Source organism: Hyla sarda, chromosome 5, assembly GCF_029499605.1.
Source record: "Hyla sarda isolate aHylSar1 chromosome 5, aHylSar1.hap1, whole genome shotgun sequence".
NCBI classification, from domain to species: Eukaryota; Metazoa; Chordata; class Amphibia; order Anura; family Hylidae; genus Hyla; species Hyla sarda.
In genome coordinates this window covers 308,383,505-308,411,180 of record NC_079193.1, presented here as the reverse complement: position 1 = coordinate 308,411,180, position 27,676 = coordinate 308,383,505, and the positions used below count along the sequence as shown (strand labels likewise).

Sequence of the window (27,676 nt, the reverse complement as noted above, 5' to 3'; positions counted from 1 at the left end):
CCAGCCTAATACATATAAAACCCTTTCATGTAAAAATAAGAAACAGCTGCTGGAAGCTGTAAATTACTGTCTATGTAGAGGTCAGGAGCTTTATTTAGGATCCTGTGCAATACACACAGTGCCCCAAAAAAGTAAAATTGAGAGGTCCCCACCTGGTGTCCAATAGAGCAGGTAACTCTGGCACAGGTAAAGAGTGGTACAGAACATTTAGTACCTCCCTGTACTGTAGGGGGGGCACTACCAGACAGCCAGTCAGTGCATGCACTTGAGTAATACAGGGGTTGTACCAGAAACATGCCTGTTCTTATTCGTCAGTTCTTCCAGTCATTGACATGTTTCTCAGATCTGGACTGTCTGTAGCATCGTATGATGAGGATGGTTTTAAAGTGTACCTATCGTGAACAAAAACTTCTTATATAATGAACCATTATATGTATATTTGTAATATACATTGGTTAACAAATGTGTATATGTTTGACTCTGCAGTTATTGCCTGTGTGTCTCTATGAGGAGACCAAATACAGGAAGTGAGGGTGGACAAGCAGGACTCTGTGCAGTAAGAAAAAGCAGGACAGTGTGCACTGAGGCTCTATAACATGCTCCTGACGCATATATCAGGATGATTGACAAGCCAGGAGTCTGCACAGATCCCTGCTTCTCCTTCCCTCACTTCCTGTTTTTGGAATTTTTCAAGAATTTTCAAATATCTTGTATATTACAAATATACCTACATTATATAAAAAGTTTTTGTTGACGAACAGGTATACTTTAAGTTACAATGGTCCATATATGTTAAATATATTGTAACCTGAGGCCATTGTAAGCTAAGGAACCATTGTACTTGTATTATACATTGGTTAATTAACGTGAGCATTTTGGGTGAAATTATGCTCTCTCATTCCTTCAGCTATTTCCTGCGTGTCTCTGTGCAAAGACAAAATACAAAAAGTGTGGGTGGGACAAGTATACATATAATGTTATCTACATTATATAAAAAAAATGTTGCCAGTCAGGCCACACAGATGCAAGTAAAATACATGTAATCTGAGCACAAATTTAGTTTGTTGTTTTTGTTGTTGTTCTTTTGTGAACAGACTGCTGCTTTAGGCAATACTGCTGTGCGTGTTTGTGTCATTGTATCTATTTTTGTTTTTGTTATTTCATTTATTTGAACCTGGTGGAGTAGATTAATGTTTCAGTCGTTTTAGGCTATGGCTTGGTTGGAATGAGTGGGAGAGGGTGTTAGGAATAAGAGCGAGATCCGATCCTCTATAGCTGTGTTTTAGTGTTTTAATGTATGGTTGTCGTTATTGACATGTCTACATTGTGTGATCATGTGGTTTGGGAGGACTTTGTCCCCAAGGTACAACTCATTGTTGCCTATTTTGCTTACAAATTCATATGTGGTGTTGATAAATGATAAATATTGATGTATTTTTATTTCACTATTTGTTCAGCTCCAAAAGGAATTCTTCATCTTTCTCCTGATGTCTACCAAGAAATGGAAGCCAGCCGCAGTAAGACTGTCTCTACTCCTGCTGTCAATTATCTGTCACCCAAAGAATTGAACCAGACATCCAGCTCATATTTTAGCACATCTGTAACCCAAAGTTGCACATCTACAATTGCCCGAGAGCTCCTGACCAATGGTAACTCCCCCACCGCAGAGTCTGTTGGATTTGCAGGCAACAACTTGACATGTTCCAGCTCCACTGTACAACCTTCCAAGCAGCTCGAGTATTTGGCAGGCATTCAAGGCTTACAGGTGAGTAAAACCTTTATCTCTGAGTTTGTGCAGATGTGTCTTATCATTGGCAGATTTTTCATGCAATTTCGGTAGTAGCTAACTGCCTACAGTTCTATGAACATTTATTGTTCGGCTGTTTATTTTTGTTTCTTGTGAAATTAGCCATTTTCTCATGACTGTGTATCTTCTCAGCTGGTTAGGTGTCATTCACACACATTGTGACCACATGAGAATTTGTCATTATTTGTAGGCTTGTCATATTGAGTTCGACAAGTAGTTTGTGTGCTGCTTGTTTGTGCTTCCCTTCTTAAAGTAAAGCTTTAACTTGTAGTCACTTAAAAATGTGTCAAAAATTATCTTTGGAAAATAAGGTTTTGGGAAGTTTTTTCCCTTTTTTTTTTTTTTTTTAAGTATTTTAAGGTGAACCTGACCCAGTTAAATCCTATCTGAAGCATTAAAAATTATCTCTTGAATTGGGGCTAAGTTTTTATATTGGCTACAGCTAGTGGACAAGGCAGGCTCTGTTTCTGAAATAAGGCTAATCCCTTTTTTCTTACCCTATACAACATTTTCAAGAAGGTCAGTTTTGCCTTATCCCAAGATTGTAACTTATCACCTACTATAGGATAGGAGAGAAGTAGCAGATCGATCACTAGAATCGTCTCCCAAGTGAATGGAGTTGTAGTAAAGTGTGCATGTTACTGCTCCGTTAGAGTTAGTCTTGCCGCAGAGTTAGCCTTGCCATGTAAGTGTGTCCCACACATGGGCCCAAAGCTCCTTTTTCAGCCATACGTACAAATCCTATATCTTTTTATAGTGTTAATACAATTATGAGTGTCTGTGCTAAAATGGCCCTACACATTGGATTAACACCTTCTGTGTGCCGCTGATAAATCTTTCTTTAGATTGTTCATACAAATAATTTTACCAGTTGCATACAAGAACAAACTGACTGAGCATACAGGACTAAAAAAATAAATAGTGTTGTTTGATTTGTGCAAAGTGGTGAATGATTGCCCTTAACTGGTACACCTCTATCTTTAGCCAACAGCGGGGGAAACATTTAAACGCAACAGCTCACATTAGCGGCAGAGAAAAGTCAAACATTTAGAGACATTGGTCAAAATCGACCATTATGGCCAACATTTCTTATGTCTAGTTTAACCCCTTAACGACAATGGACGTAAATGTACGTCATGGTGACGTGGTACTTAACGCACCATGACCTACATTTACGCGCCGACATGATCGCGAGCACCAGAGCGGTGCTCGCATCATGCGCGGCAGGTATCGGCTGCTATCAGCAGCCAGGGACTCGCCGGTAATGGCGGACATCAACAATCGCACAGATGTCCGCCATTAACCCCTTAGATGCCGTGATCAAGACAGATTCGATCATCCAGCATGGCAGACGGAGGTCCCCTCACCTGGCTCCGGCTGTCTTCTGCTCTGGTCTGAGATCGAGCAGACTAGAGCAGAAGATCACTGATAACACTGATCAGTGCTATGTACTATACATAGTACTGAACAGTATTAGCAATCAAATGATTGCTATAAATAGTCCCCTATGGGGACATACCGTATATACTCGAGTATAAGCCGAGTTTTTTAGCACGATTTTTCGTGCTGAAAACACCCCCCTCGGCTTATACTCGAGTGAACTCTCCACCCGCAGTGGTCTTCAACCTGCGGACCTCCAGAGGTTTCAAAACTACAACTCCCAGCAAGCCCGGGCAGCCATCGGCTGTCCGGGCTTGCTGGGAGTTGTAGTTTTGAAACCTCCGGAGGTCCGCAGGTTGAAGACCACTGCGGCCTTCGACATCATCCAGCCCCCTCTCACCCCCATTTAGTTCTGTACAGTACTCACCTCCGCTCGGCGCTGGTCCGGTGCTGCAGGGCTGTCCGGAGAGGAGGTGGTCCGGTGGGATAGTGGTTCCGGGCTGCTATCTTCACCGGGGAGGCCTCTTCTAAGCGCTTCGGGCCCGGCCTCAGAATAGTCACGTTGCCTTGACAACGACGCAGAGGTGCGTTCATTGCCAACGTACTTCTGCGTCATTGTCAAGGCAACGCCTCTATTCTGGGCCGGAAGCGCGGAGAAGAGGCGCCCCCGGTGAAGATAGCAGCCCGGAACCACTATCCCACCGGACGACCTCCTCACCGGACAGTCCTGCAGCACCGGACCAGCGCCGAGCGGAGGTGAGTACTCAGAACTAAAGGGGGTGAGAGGGGGCTGGATGATGTTGAAGGCCGCAGTGGTCTTCAACCTGCGGACCTCCGGAGGTTTCAAAACTACAACTCCCAGCAAGCCCGGACAGCCGATGGCTGCCCGGGCTTGCTGGGAGTTGTAGTTTTGAAACCTCTGGAGGTCCGCAGGTTGAAGACCACTGAGGGCGGATGATGAGAAGAGGATGATGAAGGGGGGGGGGGTGTGGGATGATGACAAGAGGATGATGAGGGGGGGTGGGATGATGAAGGGGGGGTGTGGGATGATGACAAGGGGATGATGAAGGGGGGTGGGGATGATGACAAGGGGATGATGAAGGGGGGATGTGTGGGATGATGACAAGGGAATGATGAAGGGGGGATGTGTGGGATGATGACAAGGGGATGATGAAGGGGGGATGTGTGGGATGATGACAAGGGGATGATGAAGGGGGGATGTGTGGGATGATGACAAGGGGATAATGACAGGTGATGATGATGAGGGTCTGGATGATGACAGACGGTGATGATGATGAAGATGTTAATGACGGGTCTGGATGATGACAGGGGGGGATGATGTGTTTCCCACCCTAGGCTTATACTAGAGTCAATAACTTTTCCTGGGATTTTGGGTTGAAATTAGGGGTCTCGGCTTATACTCGGGTCGGCTTATACTCGAGTATATACGGTAAGTGTTAAAAAAAAAAAAAAGTAAAATAAAAGTTAAAAAATCCCCTCCCCAATAAAAAGTAAAACGTCCTTTTCCCCATTTTACCCCCCAAAAAAGCGTAAAAAAATTCACATTTGTACAGTGAACGGCGTAAATGTAAATTATTTTTTTAAAGTCCAAAATTGCTGCTTTTTTGTCACCTTTTATTCCAAAAAATATTTATGAAAAAATGTATAAAAAGTAAAACCTAAGCAAAAGTGGTACTGATAAAAACTACAGATTATGGTGCAAAAAATGAGCCCACATACCGTCCAATATACGGAAAAATTAGAAAGCTATAGGTGGTCAAAATAGAGCAATTTTAAACATACTAATTTTGTTAAAATGGTTTGATATTTTTTTTAAGCGGCATAATTATAGAAAAGCATATAACACGGGAATCATTTTAATTGTATTGACCCACAAAATAAAGAACACATGTCATTTTTACCGTAAAGTGTACAGCATGAAAACAAAACCTTCCAAAATTAGCTAAATTGCGGTTTTCTTTTCAATTTTCCCACATAAATAATATTTGTTTGGTTGCGCTGTACATTTTATGGTAAAATAAGTGATGTAATTACAAAGTACAATTGGTGACACAAAAAACAAGCCCTCATATGGGCCTGTAGATGGAAATATAAGAGAGAGTTATGATTTTTAGAAGGATGATGAGGAAAAAACGAAAATGCAAAAATAAAATTGGTCTGGGCTCATACTTGCCTCCATCGCGCACCTGTTGCTCTCGATGTCTCTCATCTTTCTCTCATCGGTCCCTTCTGTTTGAATACCCCTTTATGCGCCCTCTCCTCTATAAGATTCGGAACCTCTAGTAAAAAACTGGAAGGCTCACTTCAAACAAAGCTACCAACTAGACCAAGAAAATCGAGTGAACCACCTATACCCAGGGGGAAAAACAAAGGCAAGTGATAAATAATATAAAACCTTGAGCACCAGTTTTATATTATGTATTAGAAACAAAACATATATACATGTGTGTATGTAAAATATATATACAGTGGTCCCTCAGCATACGATGGTAATCCGTTCCAAATGGACCATCGTTTGTTGAAACCATTGTATGTTGAGGGATCCGTGCAATGTAAAGTATAGGACAGTGGTCTCAAACCGGCGGACCTCCAGATGTTGCAAAACTAAAACACCCAGCATGCCGGGAGTTGTAGTTTTGCAACATCTGGAGGTCCGCAGGTTTGAGACCACTGGTATAGGAAGTTGTACTCACCTGTCACCGCTGCTCCGGACCGTCACCGCTGCCCTGGATGTCGCCTTCCATTGCTGTCGCCGCGTCCCCGGGGTGTCCCCGACGCTCCGGCAAGGCCTCTACTTCCCCGGCATCCTCGCTTTCCGTCGCCGCCATCACGTCGCTACGCACGCCGCTCCTATTGGATGACGGGATGGCGTGCGCAGCGACGTGATGACGACAATGCAGGGGATCCCGAAGAGGACGCGCCGGAGCCCCGAGGACAGGTAAGTGATCGTCAGCGGACCACACAGGGCACCGTAAAACGGCTATCCGGTGGCAGCTGAAGCAGTCTACGCTGCCGGATAGCCGTTTATGTGATGGCCCCGACATAAAAAAGCATCGTATGTCCGGGCCATCGTAGGCTGGGGGGTCACTGTATATATATTTGTGTGTGCAAAAAAAGAAAAACTGTACTGTAAGATTATTAAGGACTTCACAAAACCAGAAACATTGACTGAAGGCTGAATGTCATATAGCTCTGTTTTGCTATTCCTGGATAGAAATTTGCAAGCATTGATAAAGGATTTGCAGGGAAGCTTTGTATAGATCCTTAGCCGATGATTCAGCATTATATTTTACATTATAGCTCACAGTCCATTGCACTTAGACACTTTTCTATGGGTACACGAATTTAGTGGTAAGTGTCGATTCAGCATGAGAACTGCTCTCCGTGACAATTGCAGTTTTATCTGTTTCTCAGCTCTGAGTGACCATGAATTTTCCTCCGCTTCTCATCTTGAATTGGACCCCAGCCATGTGTCGTCTCTCTATAACATGATTGTTGCTTGGCTGAGAACCCAATATGCCTTTACCTTAATTCTTGTGGGAAAGAGATCATCGTGATTACCTGCAGGTTACATCTATGCTGCAATCCTCTTTTGCTGCTTTGACTAATGAAGTGAGAAATGATCCTACCATATAATGCAGTGTCTGTGATTCCTGTCACTATTTACTGTTGTATGCAGTGTCGTGTACCTTCTGCAAGTCATATGGAGAATGTTGAGCACATTTTAGCAATTGTTGTCTTTGTACTACTTTTTTTCTTTTTATATATGTATATTTCGCTAACATGCATAGTGTGAGCTGTCAATGTATATTGCATTGTATGTACATTATATTCCTCATATGGTTAGGATTACTTTCGACATACACGGTACAGTCGTGTGATCGGGTATACTAAATATCATGACTCTGGGCAGCTTTAGGAAGGCGTGCTGTGTGTGTGCAGATGCTGAGCTCTTGTACAAGGTCATCCTTTAGTTGCATGCCCACGTAAATAATAATCCATGCCACTGTTCACACCCTGAGGCACCTGAACAAGCTCGCTTTCATGCCAATGCATAACTAAGTTGCTGTCGTGACAATTTGGGAGCTGTTAATTCCCTGTTTAATAACACAATCTTGTTTATTTACATTGCAGTAATCCCAACTTCTTATACCTTGGGCTCCTTACACCAACCCTAAGGGGATTGAAAACAAGCTCAGTGGGGCTGTCAGTTATGTAGATGAGACTGGGAAGGTGGGCAGCAGAAGTTATGTAAAGAGATATCATATATTCATTTTAGTTGTTGATTATTCTATACAGGATTAAAATATTTGTTAATAATAAAAAACAAAACAAGTGGCACCGATACCTTAAACCGCAGATCCTCAAGATGGACAATGTGGCACCTGGGCAGGTAACCAAATACACCTAGCAGCAGTGGTGCTAGGACAAAATGAACAGCAATCAAATGTATGAATACAAAAGAAGACAGGCGTCCTGCACCCATCGCCTCAGTGCTGGCTACACCGCTCCCATCTCGGGCTGTTTCTCCGGCACGGTTCTCAAGACAGCGTGGGGCGCGCTAAGGCGACTGCCGGAGGTTTCACTCATAGGTATGCGCTTCTTCCGGGAGAAGCGCATACCTATGCGTGAAACCGCCGGCTGTCGCCTCTGATCGCCCCATATTGTCTTGAGAACCGTGACAGAGAATCAGCCCAAGATGGGAGCGGTGTAGCCAGCATTGAGGCGATGGGTGCAGGACGCCTGTCTTCTTCTTCACAAAACTTCACAAAACCAGAAGCATTGACTCAAGACTGAACATTGATAGCCTATTCCAGTGTTTCCCAAACAGTTTGCCTTCATCTAATACAAAACCGGACAGCCCGTTGGCCTTAAAGGGGTATTCCAGGCAAAAACTTTTTTTTATATATCAACTGGCTCCAGAAAGTTAAACAGATTTGTAAATGACTTCTATTAAAAAAATCTTAATCCTTTCAGTACTTATGAGCTTCTGAAGCTGAGGTTGTTCTTTTCTGTCTAAATCCTCTCTGATGACACCTGTCTCCGGAAAAGCCCAGTTTAGAAGAGGTTTGCTGTGGGGATTTGCTTAAAAAATGGGCGTTTCCCGAAACAGGTGTTGTCAGAGAGGACTTAGACAGAAAAGAACAACCTTATCTTCAGAAGCTCATAAGTACTGAAAGGATTAAGTTTTTATAATAGAAGTAATTTACAAATCTGTTTAACTTTTTGGAGCCAGTTAATGTATAAAAAAAAAAAAAGTTTTGTCCTGGAATACCCCTTTAATAGGGGTCTATGCATATAATAACATTTATGTATATAGCGCCAACTATTTGGATATGAAAAAATATTTTAGTAGATATTTTTTATATGAAAAAGTTTATGTAATGTTTTTCATTTTATATAAAAATTGTATTTGTTTTGTCAATGTCAAAGTCTTACTGACAACACACGGTTCTTGTGGTCTGTAGTCCTCAATCGTGTTGTATAATACCATAGTAATGGTAAGTATGGGTGATTGAGCTGGGATTCTTGTTCTTTGGTTTACCCTCACTACTATAACAGTAATATATTTAATGTTCTTATAGTAAGTAGTAGTAGTATGCCGAGGAGCCAGGCCAGCTGGTAATAGGTTCAATGTTAGAGACTGAGCCTGTGAACTGAATCTCTGTGGGAAATGGCTGGTTATGGAGGCAGTTCTTATTACACGACTCCCTCGTAGAAAGCAGCCTGTGTTTTAGAGTAGAACAAAAAGAGAAAAAAATGCAGCGCACACATTTGCTTTGTCTGTTCTGTGCACGTGAGAAAGTGTTTGTGAGACTGCTGTATCTTTAAAGGAGAATATATTTATATTTGTGTATATATAATATATATATATATATATCCAAAATAGTAATCCGCAGCACTCCAGGAGTAGGTGCAAAAATAAAGTGCTTTATTCCATACTAATACAGAGCGACGTTTCAGCTGCCATGCAGCCTTTCTCAAGCATGAGAAAGGCTGCATGGCAGCTGAAACGTCGCTCTGTATTAGTATGGAATAAAGCACTTTATTTTTGCACCTACTCCTGGAGTGCTGCGGATTACTATTTTGGATGTGTGACCGCCTTGACCGGGCTATTTCGCCGCTGGCACCGCTTCACTTATCTGCCTTTTGGATGTGCTGCTCTGTTGGTATTTTGGAAATATATATATATATATATATATATATATATATATATATATATATACAGTGGTCCCCCAAGTTACAATATTAATTGGTTCCAGGACGACCATTGTATGTTGAAACCAGAACTCTATGGAAACCTGGTAATTGGTTCTAAAGCCCCAAAATGTCATCCAAAAATAGGAAAAAGTGAGAATTAAAGAAAAATAAGTAGATAATTAATGTAGATAAAGCAAATCCTTACATATAAAAGTAAGAAAGATCTGCTGGGAGCTGTAATCACTGTCTATTTCAGTGTTTCCCAAGCAGGGAGCCTCCAGCTGTTGCAAAACTACAACTCCCAGCATGCCCGGACAGCCAAAGGCTGTCCGGGCATGCTGGGAGTTGTAGTTTTGCAACAGCTGGGGGCACCCTGCTTGGGAAACACTGGTCTATGTAGAGGACAGGAGCTTCTTCAGTGTCCTGTACAGTACATGCAATGTCCTAAAAAAGTAACATGGAGTTGCCCTTACCTGGTGTCCAAAGGAGCAAGTAACCCTGGTACAAGTAAAGTGTACAGAACATGTAATACCACCCTGTACTGTAGGGGGCGTTACCAGACACCAGTCAGTGCATGCACTTCAGTAATACAGGGGTTTTACCAGTAAATGCCCATCCTGATTGGTTGGTTCTTCCAGCCATTGACACGTTTCACAGATCTGGACAGTCTGTACATTGTATGTTGAGTCTGGTTTCAACTTACAATGTTTCAGAAAAGACTATTGTATGGTGAAACTTGTATGTTGAGGCCATTGTAAGTTGAGGGATCACTGTATATACTGTATATAATTATTATAATTTTTTTTTAACTCTTAAATATCCACCGCCTTCACATGCTTACATCCTTCAGTTTATACGGATAGGCCTGCACATGTAGGCATGGTCATTGTTCCAGTTTTTCTTATGTAGCAAAATAGTTGAAGTGGCAGGAGTAAAGACCTGTGATGGAGTCAACTAGATTGAGATTTGGATTTTGAGGTCTAACATTTCAAGACACGATGCAAATCAATTCACAATGTAGATTTGTGTGTTAGGTCGCCATCATGCTGGCAAACAAATTCCCTCCTGCTGCGGTCTGAAGCGGCATACTGCAGATTATACTTTAGGGTATTCCGCTATATTGCTACTTTAATTTTATGAATTAACCTCACAACGGTTGCGGGGCCTACAACAGATATGTATCCCAACAGCATAATGCTACTAGCACCAAGTCTGACAGTGTGAGAGGATGATTCTGGTGGTATGTAGTAAATAAAATAAAAAATACAGTATTGCATTAAAATTATACATAAAAAACCCAGACAAGCAGAATACAGTATGGGACTTTCTCCTCCCATTTCCAATAATATCAGATTTTTCAGCAGTAAAATTTCCTAAATCGGGACATTTGAGTGCTGTCCCCTAGAAATGCCTCTAATAAGCCTACTTATTATGAGCAGGATTCGCCTAAACCTCACCATTTTGCACTCCTGTTTGTGAGTTTGTCCATCCAAAATCAGAACTGAAGGCAGGTAGGTAACATATATTAACCCTTTAAGGACACAGCCCATTTTGGTCTTATGGACACAGCCAATTCAATTCTTTACATTTTCGTTTTTTTCCTCCTTGACTTCTAAAAATAAGATTATTTTATTTTCATCCACAGACCAATATGAGGGCTTGTTTTTTGCGCAACCAGTTGTCCTTTGTAATGATAGTACTTATTTTACCATGAAATGTATGGTGCACCCAAAAAAAATATTTGTGTGGGGAAATTGAAAAGAAAACCACAATTTTGCAGATTTTGGAAGGTTTTGTTTTATCTTTATTATGGGTCAATACGATTAAAATGATACCCATGACTACATACTTTTCTATTATTATTATTATTATTATTACTACTCAAACTTTTTATCCAAATAAAATCCCCTTACTTTGACAAACTATAACTTTCTCATCTTTCCGTATATGGGCGGTATGAGGGCTCATTTTTAGTGCCTTGATCTGTACTTTTTATCGATACCTCATTAGCGTATAAAACTTTTAAATCACTTTTTTTTTTTAAATAAAATGTGACCGCAGCAATTTTGGACTTTAAAAAAAAAAAAAATCACGTTTATGCCATTCACCGTACGGGATCATTAACATTATATTTTGATAGTTCACATTTACGCACGTGGCATTTATTAGACTTTGTCCATGCCTGTGCATCAGCTTGGACAAATATGATGCTGCAGCTGGACAGGATTATATTCTGGATAGTAAGGGGTGTTTTTTATAAGCCATAATTTATATAAAAAAGAAATAACATTTTCTTATGAAGAATCTTAGAAAGGTTAATGTTTTACCAAGATGTACAACATATAAAAGGTTTTTTAACTCTGACAGTGCTCATTTAAGCAACAACTTATATGTACACAGTGTTGTCTATAAAACTGTAATTGATCCATTTAAAATCCTTATTCTAATATCCTTAAAACCAGTTTTCCATTATATAATTATTAAGTGATGGTCACGATAGGGCAAATGTACTGTTACAAAACCACCAAAATTTTAACTCTATTTGCATGTGAAAACTGGCATACATGCTTTGGTTTAGGACACCATTTGGGATTTGTTCATAATGCGGACTTGACCTTTCTGACAAAAACGTGTGAATTACCGTGCACCTATACTTTGCAAAATATTTGTGTAATGTAAGGCCAGGAGTTAGACCGGGAGCGGTCAATTCCTTTTTAAATGTCTGATTGGCATGTCAAAAATAGTTTTTAATGACCATAACACTTTCATATCAGGTCTGGCTTCTGAAACAATCCACTAGCAAACACTAGTTCAACTCACATGAGATGTACTCCTAAAGCACCACAAACTGTCCATCCACAAAAACATTCCACTGTCCAGTGCTGAAATACGATTAAAACTCAATCTTTATTGTAGAAATAATTAAACAAAATTGAGAATCCATTACATCCAAAAGTTACGACGCAAATATGTTTCGGTTGTTCTATGCACTCATAGTCATGGCCTTGCAATGACTCGAAACATGTTGGTGCAATAACTTTTGGAGGTGATGGATTTTTGATGTGTGTTTTTTTTTTTTTTTTTTTTTTTGTTTGTTTCTTTTGTTTTTTATTTTGAATATCTAAATTATCATGAAGGTTTAATGCTATTTCAGTGCTGAATGTTCAAATTTTTTTTGGCTTCTGAGACTCTTAGCAGAAAAACTGATTTCGCTGGTAAAAGAGATGCAGGGAAGATGTATTCTTACATGCAGCTATGCATATGAAGAGAAACACGGTTAGCAGCTCTGACTTAGTGCTGGGCGGTATTCCGATGCATACCGAATAACGAAATTTTTGTGCGGCACGATATGAATTTTTCCCATTCCGCAATACCGGTTGGGTCCCTCCCCCTCGGGAATTAATGAATTATCAGTCCAGCGCTGTCCCCACATCGGGGAACTAATCATATGTGACAAAATAAACTTTAACTCACCTTCCCCGTCAGTCTGGACCTGCTTCCTGGGGACGTGAATGTCGGAGAGCCATCAGCCTTTCACCGGCCGCAGCGATGTTCCGCCTCGGCCGGTGATAGGTTGAACCCACTGTCATGTAAGAAGCCAGCGGTGATAGGCTGACTGCTCTCCGACATTCACGTCCCCAGGAAGAGAGGGAGGCCAACATAGGAAGGTGCGTTAAAGTTTATTTTGTTTATCTTTCGCAGCCAGGGCATAGGGATACAGCGTACAGTATAGAGTGTCAGCGCCGGAGGCCCGCAACAAACAGGAGGACGAGGAGGGCAGCACTTGCGGGTGACATGTGAGTATTTACCCCGATGGGGACAGCGCAGCACTGGGCTGATAATTAATTCGGGGGAGGGGGGGGGGGGAGAAGCAGAACAGCGCTCACGGGTCACATGATTTGAGGGTGGGGGAATACAGTTATATACCGTGGAACCACCATAAGTTACAAAAATACCGTGATGCACACATTCGGTCATACCGCCCAGCTCTACTCTGACTCGTAGGGATTTTAAACAAGTTACCCCACTCTATGATGCTTCTATGTATTAAATGTCGACTGATTTAAATTTGTCATAAATATCGTCTAGGTTCCCATACTTCAATTGTTACGTTACATAAAGCTGCCATTGTCATGTGGTGTAAAGCAAATGGCTAATTTATGTGTCGAGACTTAATGCACTATAACCAGGCAGGTCTTCAGTTGCTTTGTTGCTCTTACAATGGCAGGTTTGCCCACCGCTGAGACTCGGACACGCTAAATAATGATGGTTAAAGGCACTAATCAAACATATGTTTCCCTGACACGATGATTGTGTTGTAGATCATTGCTGGATATGTCTGCCTTTCTGTCCCACCAATGATGGAGTAAGCTGGCTTTGTGACATGTGTGGGTTTTCATGCTCTTCTTGATTTGGCACAGCGGGGGGGTGAACTTCACAAACATTGCAGAGCCAGATTCCCACTGAGACTAGAAACCTACTGAACGAGATTGCACTTGTGGTTGTTGAGATGGTATAGTAATGTGTTCTCAATATGAAAATCCCTACACTGAATGATATAAAATACTGGGGTACAAATAGTGTAAGTAGAGATGTTTAGGTTATATATACTGGAAAACTCGTAGTATTCCTTGTTAACTTTATGTTCTCTTCATTGTGTTTGGTGTGGCATTCGGAACATACAAAGAACCACAGTCAGGTGTGACTCTCATTATCCTCAGTGTCACTATTACAGATGTTCAGGAAGCTGAGATAAAGGGATTTGTTTAGCAGTGGTCCTTAACAAAGATTGACATGGTTGGGAAAACTTAATTTATGACTACTTGTAATAATTCTAAATCCCCATAACCAAACTATAATGTAATGGCATGAGAGACATCAGGTTTTGTTTAGATGATTGTGTAGTCCAAGGCCCAATGTTAGAGTGTATACTGTGTTGTGTATGTGTTTTGTTTTTTGAAGCTTTACTTACTGTATAGGATGGCACATGAGGCATTACTATACCATAAAAATTTGCTGACCCCCTACTATCCCAGTGGAATGCAAAGACATTCTCTCATCGACCATTAGGTGAATGGGAACGCTATGGATAATTTTGACATATGTGCCTAGTGCTTTTCTGGCACATATGTAGAATATAGGAAATAATTATATATACATTTTTTTTATATGAAATATATATAGGCTTTCTCTGACATTTTGTACAAGTATATGAGATCTATAAAGGGTGGGAAAACTGTTACCTGGAGAAAGTTCATATCTGGAGAAGAGAATACATGATTGGTTCAGCAATCCGACAGTAACATACATTCAAACTTACTGTGCAGAGGAAATAACCCCCCCCCCCCCCCCCCCTTACCCCAGAGGCCCAAAGTCCGGTCCACAAGAAAATTGGCAGCTGAAGCAAGTCATGGGGACCAAATGTTTTCCTATTTGGCAGTACATCGCTGAGACATGTATAGCAATATATTCAAAGGGATATAGTTATTGCCCAGAGTAGTTCAATGAGAAAGGGGGACATCCTGTGACTTTTAGGAGATCCTGATAATTTTTCTGGCACAATAAAGCATTATACAAAAGTACTGCCCCACATATGTTCCTGTCACTTTCTGGTCTTTTATCTGCAATCTGGAAAAAAATGATAAATCCTTATGTTCCAATATGAATAAGCTCCCAGAAAGGCTATCTGCATGTCAGGGGAAACTGGTTTAAAGGAGGATACAGTTAATCCTTTTGGGTAATGTTATGAAAGCACTTAAATGGACACCATCTTAAAAAAAGGGAAATTTTGACTAGTCATGGTCTAAGCGATCACAGCAAGGAGGCGGGAGAAGGGTCCGCTTAGCACGTTCTCTTGTGTCAGTCTACCTGGATGGACTCCTTTTTTTCCATTCTTGCCGGTAAGCTTGTGAGTTTATTAGTAAATCATACGTAGTAACATAGGATTTACAGTAAATGTGGCAGTACATTTTTTGTTTGCCAGACACTCATTCAGCTATTTACATATACATTAGGTTTTGCCAACCTTGCGTGTGTTCTCAATGAGGAATGGGGAATAAGTCGCTGACAGACGGCTCTGCTGGAAGCCTCAACTCTTGAGTACAAAAGGATCAGACTTTAAAGGGGTACTCCGGTGGAAAACTTTTTAAAAATTGTAATCCTTCCAGTACTTATCAGCTGCTGTATAATACAGAGGAAGTTCTTTTCTTTTGGAATTTCCTTCCTGTCTGACCACAGTGCTCTCTGCTGACACCTCTGTCCATCTCAGGGACTGTCTAGAGCAGGAACAATACCCTATAGCAAACCTATCCTGCTCTGTGCAGTTCCTGACATGAACAGAGGTGTCAGTAGAGAGCAATTCAGAAAGAAATGACCTTCCTCTGCATTATACAGCAGCTGATAAGTACTGGAAGGATTAAGATTTTTTAATAGAAGTAGTTTACAAATGTGTGTATCGTTCTGGCACCAGTTGATTTAAAAAATAAATGTTTTCCACCGGAGTACCCCTTTAAGTGAACATGTCCAGTTCTCCAACTCTCCCCCTCCCGGCAACATCATTTGTCATGACACTACCATACATGTAAGATAACGGACTGACTGACTTTGCTATTGCTGTTACATGTATGGGCAATTTACCGGAAAAGGGAGGATTGTGTGTTGTAAAATTTGTGGAATAAAGGAAACTAAAAAATGTCTTAATTTTTAATGTGTAATAAAAAGAAAAGTTGCTTCACGAAGGAGTTGGAACAGTTTGGAAACACTTGTAGAATATAATGAATTATTTTTTTCCATGAAGTGCATACCATCTTCTGGTCCTTTAACTGATGCAACAATTAATCTGCGAAATAAGCTTTAAAACTGACAAATCAGAAAGGTATATACATGTTATTGTTACATAGTTTCGGTTTATGATTAGTGTATCTTATATCACTGGGCATTTTAAGAAAAAAATAAAGCATTGTTCCAATTTTCTTGGATCAGCACTCGTTCTTATAGATGGCGGCATTATTTTGTCATGGAGATCAGAAAGTGAGAAAATCTATTGGATATTCACTGCTTGCACATTGCCACACACTTCTGTAAATCCTCTCTGCTGGCACCAGATCCTTTAGAGAAAGGACAATCACTCCGTAATCCACGGTTGAAAGTCTGCTGTAATGGATTTTGTTATTTCTCTGCAGGAATAGTCAAACTCGTGAGCCCTTTCTCAAAACAGATGTTCCAAATCCGTGAGCACAGCACTTCACACTATGCACGCATCCTAACTGGAATTAATTCTTAGGTTTGCAATTGTCAGGTTCGTGATTTTCTAAAACTCCTTCTAATAAAGAAATGACTTTCATAGAGGATGTGCTGCTTGCCAGTTGTTGATGGACCATCAGTCCCAGCCTGCATCTTAAACTAGTAATTGCCTAAGTCTGAATATCCCTGTAATAATTATTTACCATATTTAAGATTTTGAACACATTTGGCAAGACACCTCTGTAATAAAAGAGGATCAGCTGGACAAACAAGACGGTCAGTCTTTATTTGTCCTTAGAATGGGTGGGACCCTGGTCCTCTTATACTGAAGATCATCAGGATATCTTAAATAAAAACAATGCAGACTGCTGACAAGACTCCGATGTGTATGGGTAATGGTACATTCAAATTCTCATTAAAATGTATTATTGTCCCGAAATTTGCAGGAATTGTGTGGAAAAATGCTTGTCTCTAGGATAGTGACACCTTTTTGTGCTTAATTTTTTTTATGAACCTCATGTTTTTTTCAACTCCAGACCCTTAGTTAGATTTACCCGCCTGAGATATATATATATATATATCAGGAAAGCAGCACTCCAGGGTAAAAAAAGGTGCTCGGGTGCCTACTGTGTCGGGTCTAGGTTGGGGACCTCTCCAAACACAGAAAAATTAAATAGACAGTGGCACACCAGGTGTCAGCAAAAAAAAAGGTGATTTATTCAAAAGACGTGTTAGGCAACGTTTCAGCTGGCTTGAAAATGGCTGGGTGAGCCAGCTGAAACGTTGCCTAACACGTCTTTTGAATAAATCACCTTTTTTTTGCTCACACCTGGTGTGCCACTGTCTATTTAATTTATATATATATATATATATATATATATATATATATATATATAAGGATAAGTTGGTCAGCACATACTGATACCAAACTATGGCATGGACCTGGCATACAGGTGCACGCTGCTAGGCTAAATATACATAAACAGGAGAATGCAGCAGCACACTGTTAGCAAAAAGATACAGATAAAACATCAAATGCTATATTGCCACAATGCAAAAAAAGAAAAAATTGCATTGAAAAAATCTGTTTGCACAGAGGCACATTTACAGTGTAGGGTCCGTCCCAATGAGGTCACCTTATCGCGGTGGGCTGGTCCAAACTATTTGGCCAAATGGTGAGCAAAGCACCTCAATTTTTTATTTTTTTGCATTGTAGCAATATAGCATTTCATGTTTTATCTGTATCTTTGTGCTAGCAGTGTGCTGCTGCATTCTCCTGTTTATAGATATATAGGGCTGCACGATACGGGGAAAATTTGCAATTATGGGCCTAAATATTGTGATTTCGATGATATGCGATGCGATATAATAAAGGAAACTATCCAATCATTTTATGCCCACCATCCGTTTCACATTCTCCCCTCATGGTCGCATCTTGACCCATCACATTTTCCCCCTGCCACATTCCACCCCCACCCCCCCCCCCCGCCACATTCTCCCCCCCCCCCCTTCCGCCACATTCTCCCCCCCGCCCCCCCTCCCCCCCCGTCACATAACCCCCACCCCCCCAGCCACATTCTCCCCCCATGGCACAGGAAAGAAAAAGGATCACTGTATACAAGTGCACACAAAAAAAAATATATCATCAAGTATATCTTTATTGTACAAAAAACACACACACATGAAATCACTATGTGAGATAGACAAGGACATCTAAAAACATTTAAAAAGACTAGAGATGAGCGAACTTATAGTAAATTCGATTCGTCACGAACTTCTCGGCTCGGCAGTTGATGACTTTTCCTGCATAAATTAGTTCAGCTTTCCGGTGCTCCGGTGGGCTGGAAAAGGTGGATACATTCCTAGGAAAGAGTCTCCTAGGACTGTATCCACCTTTTCCAGCCCACCGGAGCTCCTGAAAGCTGAACTAATTTATGCAGGAAAAGTCATCAACTGCCGAGCTGAGAAGTTCGCGACGAATCGAATTTACTGTAAGTTCGCTCATCTCTTAAAAATGACCCGTAAGGGAACAAAGCACAACACGGGGAGGGGCCATGAACCCCCTAACCCTAAGTCCTGTCCTGCAACAATAGTAAAAGTGTAATTTACATTAGCACTGTGCACCTTTGAGTAGCAGCGTTGTTGTTATCTTTTTCTATTGTTGCAGGACAGGACTTGGGGTTAGGGGGTTCATGGCCCCTCCCCGTGTTGTGCTTTGTTCCCTTGCGGGTCTTTTTAAATGTTTTTAGATGTCCTTTTCTATTTCACATAGTGATGTCTTGTGAATGTTTTTTGTACAATAAAGATATACTTGATCATATATTTTTTTTTGGTGTGCACTTGTATACAGTGATCCCTCTTCTTTCCTGTGCTATATGATCTTTTTGCTGTTAGTAGCACCCCGGTTTACTACATAGGGTGACCCCCCCCCCCTCATTATTTCTCTGTTATTTCTCTCATATCACATTCCCCCACCCCCTGTCACATTCCCCGTCCCCCTACCACATTCCCCCCCCTTGTCACATTCTCCCCCAGACCCCCCCCCCCCCCCCTACCCATTGTCACATTCCCCCCTCACGTCCTGGACACTACTGTGGCCATTGATTGGCTCTGTGGACAAATGCCGCTCCGCAGCAACATATCTAAATTGTTAATCTGGATCATTTCAATACTGGTGCAGAATTACTATATTTTGTTTTTTTACTTCATTGTACAGTCAGCAGGTCTGCAGCAAAATCTATTTGTGTGGCTTACGTAAAAAATGTAGCTTTTTTTTTTTTTTTTTTTTTTTTTACTAACATAGTGCCTGATGCACAGCAGCAGTTCTGCTACACATCCACAAAAGCCATGCAATTTGTTGTGGATTTCCTGCTATGAAAAATCTACAGCGTTTCTGTCCCATGAAGTTTAATCCTTAAACTATTTTACTGAGGCAGCTGCCTTTTAATTTTAAACCTTTGACCACAGGTGTTCAGAACAGTATACATTACTGTATAATACAAGCCAGTACTATACATTTGTGGCATTCATTGACTCTCCACTAGTCAATAAATTGGGGTGCATTAATCAACAGTATAGGATATGATTGCATCGAGAGGCCATTCTTATGTAAAAGTATCACTGCTTTCCTTTCTAGTACATTTGTTATTGTTCATCAGATAAATAATGTTTGTTATTTTTTTTATTTTTGAAACCCATTGAGCTTCCTCAGGTTCAGTGTCCTCAGCGATACATTGAATATGTATTGAAGTTGGATGGATCTGACTGTAACCCTGGTCAGAAGAAATACAGTTTAATTGCCTCATCACAATGAATTAGCAGCCACATTTTTATTTACAAGGGAAGGATGTTCCACAAATCTTCTCTTTATTTTAGTGGCATTTACAGGTTTGTGTAAATTCTCGGGAAGCATTAAAAGGAACCTTTAATCTTTTGTCCACCCTTGAAGGTCTCGGCCATTTAATACAGAAGATTTGCGAGGAAGGCTGCTTTCAGGGTTTTTATTGCCTGATATATTTCTGTCCTGTCGCAGAGGACTCCCGTGGCTCCCTGTGTCTCTTTTGAGCGAGGCTTGTTTTAGAGAACATGAACACCACTTTGTTAGGACATGTTTTTGCTGCTGCCTGACCCTACAAGCCCTCTCCCTCCGTCTCATTTTTCTTTTCACTTAATAAATGAACATCGGTGAGAGAATGGATGGTGCAGAGCTTTTACCAGGCAGGGTTTCTTTCACACTGTGAGCCCAGTTCTCCCGAGCTGATGCCTGCTTCTTTTTTCTTCCCTCTTTTTAATTATACTGATTTATCTCTGTTAATCTGGTGGCATGAAAACCGAAAATATAGAGCAATGCTCTAAAGAGTCATTGTCTAAGGTGACAAGATGAACCATATCTGGCTGAAGATATGATAAAACTAAAGATGCTCTAAAGGGGAAATCTTTTTACCTTTTTTGAATAGTTTTCATTTTTTTTTTTTTGTAATACTTCAAAATACACATTTATTGACGTCCTATATAGTTTTTTTTTTTTTTAAACAAGTTTTTAAGTATAGTGCAAACAATAAGCCACCCTACACAGAGGGAGGATGGCCATTAGGTCAAACATAACAAGTATACCAATCCAGCGAAGGTGCCAGATCAACACGAAATATTCACAACTGTATGAACCAAGCCAAAAGCCTAATCTGTAGAAATATGTAGCACCTAGACAAACTATTTTATGTAACATAGAGTAACAGTCTTCCATGCATTGAATTGCAAAATTAGCTACACTTGCCAAATAAGGGACAAGTCCACAGCTTCAAATCTGCATTCAAAAGGGAGATTGATCGATGGCTCAAACACTGAGCTAGATCCTTGGCTTCTTTTGGAGTAACTAAGTTCCCTGAGACAAGGAGTTAAAATGGTTGAGTAAGACAGAAAGGAGAGCCTTGTAGTCAGAAAGAATCAGGCCATCAAGCCCATGGTCCTACCCTGTGTTCGTCTCTGTAAAGTCATCCGATAATTCTACATCAGAGATCGCTTCCTCAGACAATGGAGGTAAGCCAGAGGGAGGCAGAGATGTATTCACCTATGGCCTGAGGAGAAGGGTATGGGAAGTAGAAAAAGGCAAGTTGGCAAGAGCGAAAAAAAAAGCTTTCGCTATATGAGTAGACAAAGAATGCTTTGTGCCTGAGGACAACTAAATATGCAGTAAAAATGTCTGTGATCTCCGTGAGGTTTAGGGCCCTAGCCAAAGCCTTACTAGGCTTATCGGCTAATTCGGAGAAAAGGTTTTAGGTTCTACTCGGATGGAAAGCGCAGAGGAGAGACGAAAATGTGGAAGAAAGAGGTAGTCCAGCCTAGTACAGAGATCATGATAAAAAGTTGTCTTTGTCAACTGAGGAGACATCCACAAAACATCAATGAGCTAATATGAAGTGAGTATACCTTTATCCCTCCTGAGAGCCATAGAAGAATCCAAGATAGAGTCCTTTGCCATATTGAGTTATCCCATGAATAATACATCTTCCTCCAGATAGCCCTCGATCTCAAGCAGGGTACGTTGCAAAAAAAACGGCTTGTCCAGCATTTCGAAGGTACACTGTCCCCAACATTGAAAGCACACCATGTATTTTCTCTTTCACAAACAGCCACCTACCAGAAGCATCAGCACGGTGAGCTTCATCTTCCCATTGTAGGGTATTAGACAGAAGGATGGACACAGAGGAAGCTGATGCACGCTTACTCCAAAGTAATCCCAGTAGAGATGTATGCCTTTCTGGGATATAGAGACCTTGCACATTGAGAAAGACAACTGCAGACCTCCCGTTCAGTAGAAGTGATCTAAGAAGCACATATTCACAGGGCCATGTCCTAGTGTTTTGCTTCAGAAGCTACAATCTTGATGTATCACGTTGATGTCATTTTGTCTTGTCGTCTATTTCTTCATTGTGTGGAAATCCATGTGAAATGTGGCTCTAACTACTTTGTCATTTGATTCCCAATCCTTATGGAATCCTTTGATAAGGATTTTTCCTGAATAGGTAAAAAACTTTACTCTGCCGTATACTTGGTGTTAACATACCCCTAGGACAATTATCTAACTCTTCGGTGAGAGTAACCCAACCCTGCCTTACCTGGTAAAGGGGTTGAATTGAGAGATGGTTATACATGTGCTGGGATCCCTTCATTCATTTCTCTGAAAGGTATGGAAACATCTTAGCTGGTGTAGGATCCTTTGGAAATGCTATACATAGATGTTTGCAATTGGACATCCAAATTTCAATTGTTGCCTAAACATGCTGTTTTCCTAGACAAGGGAATACTTATGGATCAAAGGAAAAAAATTACTGTAATTGCAAATATAAATGTAGATTATCATTGCACGTTAAAGTTGTTGAAATATATAGAAATGTGATAATTACTTATCATTAGTTTGGCATGGAAATAATTTATTTTGAGAATAAGTTGATGTACTGAATGGTTAAATGTATTATCCTTGGCAAAGTTACCTGTTTTTATTTTCTTAGACATGTTTTGGGACCTAGTGGGTTTTGGGAAGTTGAAGGGGTTATCCGACATAAGGTGACTTTAGTACTTACCTGCCAGGATCTGTGCTGGTCTTGAGGCTCGATAGCTATGTTGTGAGTCCACCATAACAATGCTGCTTTCTTTTCTTATGGTTATTTTCTACTAGGGATCGACTGATATAAATTTTTAAGGCCGATACCGATAATCTGTGGAGGTTAAGGCCGATAGCCGATAATTTTTACCGATATTCCAGTATAAATTATCAGCTATTTCTCCCCCCCCCCCCCCCCCCTGAAGCCGCTGCAGATCATTGATTTAAAGCGGGCGCATTAAATCAATGAACTTTAGCGGCTTTTGCGGTGCCAGAGACCGCCGCCGCTACTTGCTTCTCTCCCCAAGCCTGTATAAAGCCCCCCTGACTTATAATACCCCCTGTCCTGTGCCCCTCATATATAATGCCCCATGTCCTGTGCACCTCACATATGATGCCCCCTGAGAGTGCAGAACAGGGGGCATTATATGTGAGGGGCACAGGACATGGGGCATTATATATGAGGGGCACATGTCAGGGGACATTATATGTCGGGGCACATGAAGGGGGCATTGTATGTGAGGAACACAGGACATGGGGCATTATATGTGGGGGTCACAGGACAGGGGGTATTATGTATGAGGGGCACATGATGGGGGGTATTATGTATGAGGGGCACATGACGGGGGGATTATATGTGGGGGCACATGACAGCCCACCCCTGTCATGTGCCCATATAATGCCCCCCTGACTTATAATACCCCCTGTCCTGTGCCCCTCACATATATTGCCCCCTGTCCAGTGTCCCTCACATATAATGCCCCCTGTCCTGCCCCCTCAGGGGGCATTATATGTGAGGGTACAGGACAGGGGGTATTATAAGTCAGGGGAGCATTATATGGGCACATGACAGGGGGGGCTGTCATGTGCCCCCACATATAATCCCCCCTGTCCTGTGTTCCTCACATGTAATACCCCCCTGATATGTGCTCCTCACTTATAATTTGCCCCCCTCACTTATAATTTGCCCGTCCATCCATACAGCTCACCTTTCTCACGCTGCTACGTTCTTGTACTGTGAGTGAGAGCTGCAGGGACGTGATTTCCGGGCGCCGGCGCGATGATGTGATGTCATCACGCTGGCCTGCCGTGGATCAGGGGCGTTGCTAGGTCTACAAAAGATCCAGGGCACTGGCCATGCCTGAGGGCGGAGCCACAAAAGGAGGGATCATAGGTGGCGGAGTCACTCGGCAGGGTCACTCAGTTTACAATATACACAGTATACAGTATATGTCTGTGTACTTCCTTGCTTCTGTGCTCCAACCACTGCTCCTCTGGTCCGCAGCCTATGGGCCATAGCAGTAGGTACCCGGACCAGAGGAGCAGTGGTTGGAGCTCCAAAGGTAGCGAGCAGGTGCTGCATAATCACCGTCCTGTCCAGGGCCAGAGTGGGACCTAAAATAGGCCTGTGCATGTTAGACTATGCAGCCCTTTTTTGTGGGGGACCCAGCAGTTAGACTCCCACCAAAATAAAATGGGCTGCATGGTGAAATCTCCTTGGTTCAAGTGGCTTTTCAGCTGTTGCAAAGGAACAACTCCCATCATCCATGGAAAGCTTCAGGCATGATGGGAGTTGTAGTTTTGTCACAGCTTGAGAGCCACTTATTGGGGTATACATCATGCCAAACACTGTTTCATCTGTTTGGCCAATCCCACCATTGTGGTGACCTCCCCCGGACCCCTAAGTCCCCCCCCCAGACTCATCTTTGTCCTCGTCTTTCAGACCTCTACGGACTTGCCCACACTGCGGACATTCAGTCGGCAGAATTCTGCCTGCAGCAGGCGCCACCTAAGTCCTCAGTGATAGGACCACGCTGACAGCAATGCAGTGTGGCAGAATACTACCCAAAGAATAAACATGTTCATTCTTTGGGAAGACGTCCATTGCGCCAGCATAATTCCACTGTGGCAATTCCACAGTATACACAGAGCAACAGAATCCCATTTTAAACAATAGGACTCTGCTGCTAGTGGATTTCCACAGTGAAATTATGCCAGCCGAATGTCCGCAGTGTGGATGAGCGCTTAGTCCCCCCAGACCTCTTAGTTCCCCTCCAGATCACATTTCTGGTGCTACACATACAGTCATGGCCGTAAATGTTGGTACCCCTGAAATTTTTCTAGAAAAGGAAGTATTTCTCACAGAAAAGGATAGCAGTAACACATGTTTTGCTATACACACGTTTATTCCCTTTGTGTGTATTGGAACTAAACCAAAAAAGGAGGGAAAAAAAGCTAATTGGACATAATGTCACACCAAACTCCAAAAATGGTCCAGACAAAATTATTGGCACCCCTTCAAAATTGTGAAAAAATATGATTATTTCAGGCATGTGATGCTCCTTTAAACTCACCTGGGGCAAGTAACAGGTGTGGGCAATATAAAAATCACACCTGAAAGCTAGAGAGAGAAGTTCACTTAGTCTTTGCATTGTGTGTCTGTGTGTGCCACACTAAGGATGGACAACAGAAAGAGGAGAAGAGAACTGTTTGAGGACTTGAGAACCAAAATTGTGGATAAATATCAACAATATCAAAGTTACAAGTCCACCTCCAAAGATCTAGATTTGCCTTTGTCCACAGTGCGCAACATTATCAAGAAGCTTTCAACCCATGGCACTCTAGCTAATCTCCCTGGGTGTGGACGGAAGAGAAAAATTGATGAAAGGTGTCAACACGGGAGAGTCCGGATGGTGGATAAGCAGCCCCAAACAAGTTCCAAAGATATTCAAGCTGTCCTGCAGGCTCAGGGAGCATCAATGTCAGTGCAAACTATCTGTTGACATTGAAATGAAATGAAATGAAACGCTATGGCAGGAGATCCAGGAGGACCCCACTGCTGACGCAGAGACCTAAACAAGCAAGACTACATTTTGCCAAAATGAACTTGATTAAGCCAAAATCCTTCTGTGAAAATGTCTTGTGGACAGATGAGACCAAGATAGAGATTTTTGGTAAAGCACATCATTCTACTGTTTACCGAAAACGAAATGAGGCCTAAAAAGAAAAGAACGCAGTAACTACAGTGAAATATGGTGGAGGTCAATGATGTTTTGGGGTTGTTTTGCTGCCTCAGGCACTGGGTGCCTTGAATGTGTGCAAGGCATCATGAAATCTGAGGATTACCAACGGATTTTGGGTCGCACTGTACAGCCCAGTGTCAGAAAGCTGGGTTTGAGTCCGAGATCTTGGGTCTTCCAGCAGGACAATGACCCCAAGCATAAGTCAAAAAGCCCCCAGAAATGGATGGCAACAAAGTGCTGGAGAGTTCTGAAGAGGCCAGCAATGAGTCCAGATCTAAATCCCATTGAAAACCTGTGAAGTGATCTTAAAATTTGCCATTGGGAAAAGGCACCTTCCAGTAAGAGACCTGGAGCAGTTTGCAAAGGAAGAGTGGTCCAACATTCCGGCTGTGAGGTGTAAGAAGCTTATTCATGGTTATAGGAAGCGACTGATTTCAGTTATTATTTCCAAAGGGTGTGCCACTAAATATTAAATTAATTGTGGCAATAATTTTGTCCAGACCATTTTTGGAGTTTAGTGTGACATTATGTCCAATTTGCTTTTTTTCCTCCCTTTTTTGGTTTAGTTCCAATACAAACAAAGGGAATAAACGTGTAAAGCAAAACATGTGTCACTGCAATCCTTTTATGTGAAAAATACTTCATTTTCTTTAAAATTTTCAGGGGTGCCAACACTTACAGCCATGACTGTGTATAGATTATTTTGTTGAGTAGATACTTAAGTTGTACAATTTGCATACCCTATATAAAAATGTAACTAACTTTTGTACTATGCTGTTTTGCTGGGTTTTCCATTAAGATTTCCACTATTTTTGACAGAAAAACAAGCAGAGTCTGCAGCTAGTTTTCTATAAAAATCATCAGAATCCCCAATGATACTAATGAGGGTCGATCTGTGTCTATTTGGACTAGGGATGTCCCGATACTAGTATCAGTATCGGGGACTCGCTTGATGTCCCCGATACCTGCTGCTTTGTGGCCCCGCTCCGCTGTCCCATTCTCCCGATCGCATCATGGCGTCCTATGGAGGAGCATGTGACACACACGTATGTCACATGCTCCTCCATAGGACGCCATGATGCGATCGGGACAGCGTAGTGGCAACCCCTGAGTACAGCCGCAGGTGAGCGGTCTACAAGAGGGGGAGAGGGCTGCTGTCTATAAGGGTGGGGGAGCCTGCTGTCTACAAGGGCGGACACTGCTCCCTACAAGGGGGACAAGAGGAAGCGCTGTCTAGAAGGGGGGGGGGACTGCTGTATACAAGGGGGACAAGAGGAAGCACTTTCTACAAGGGTGGGCTTGCTGTCTACAACGGGGGACCCTGCTGTCTACAAGGGGGGACCCTGCTGTCTACAAGGGGAACATGAGGAAGCGCTGTCTACAAGGAGGGGCCCACTGTCTACAAGGGGGGGGGCTGCTGTCTGTAAGGGGGACAAGAGGGAGCACTGTCTACAAGGGGGACACGGGGCAGGCGCTGTCTACAAGGGGGGGGCTGCGGTCTACAGGGGGGCTGCTACTAATGTCTGCAACTATCTATACTTCCTACAAGGGGAAACTACCTACTATTAAAGGCAGAGTCACCTGCAGGTGACCCGGTTTTTATCACTGCTCACCATGTGAACATCAGCACAATCACTCCGGAGACATCGGTCTTGCCGCCAATGCAAATTCCCTGTTCTGTCCAATGGAGAAGAGAGAGAACTTGGCTTATACTACAGCAGCTGCCTCCATCGTTCACAACAAGGAACCCACATATACGGTAAACAGCGCCAGAAACAAGGTCACTCTGGTGTCAGACTCCCTTTAAAATAAAAGTACTCATACTTACTAGTATCAGTATTGGGGACGATACTAGGCATTTGCATGGTATCGGGGACTCGTTTAATGTCCCTGATACCATGT

At 42.0% G+C, this 27,676-nt stretch overlaps 1 protein-coding gene across 4 annotated transcripts in view; it reads left to right on the top strand.

Moving 5' to 3' along the window:
* The window catches only part of STAU2 (staufen double-stranded RNA binding protein 2), a 410,885-nt gene that overhangs the window by 242,613 nt on the left and 140,596 nt on the right, over positions 1–27,676 (top strand). For all 4 annotated transcript variants that reach the window (XM_056522155.1, XM_056522158.1, XM_056522156.1 and 1 more), the window contains one exon: positions 1,458–1,765. In XM_056522155.1, the coding sequence (XP_056378130.1) occupies positions 1,458–1,765 (308 nt within the window). The remainder of the gene's footprint in view (positions 1–1,457; positions 1,766–27,676) is intronic.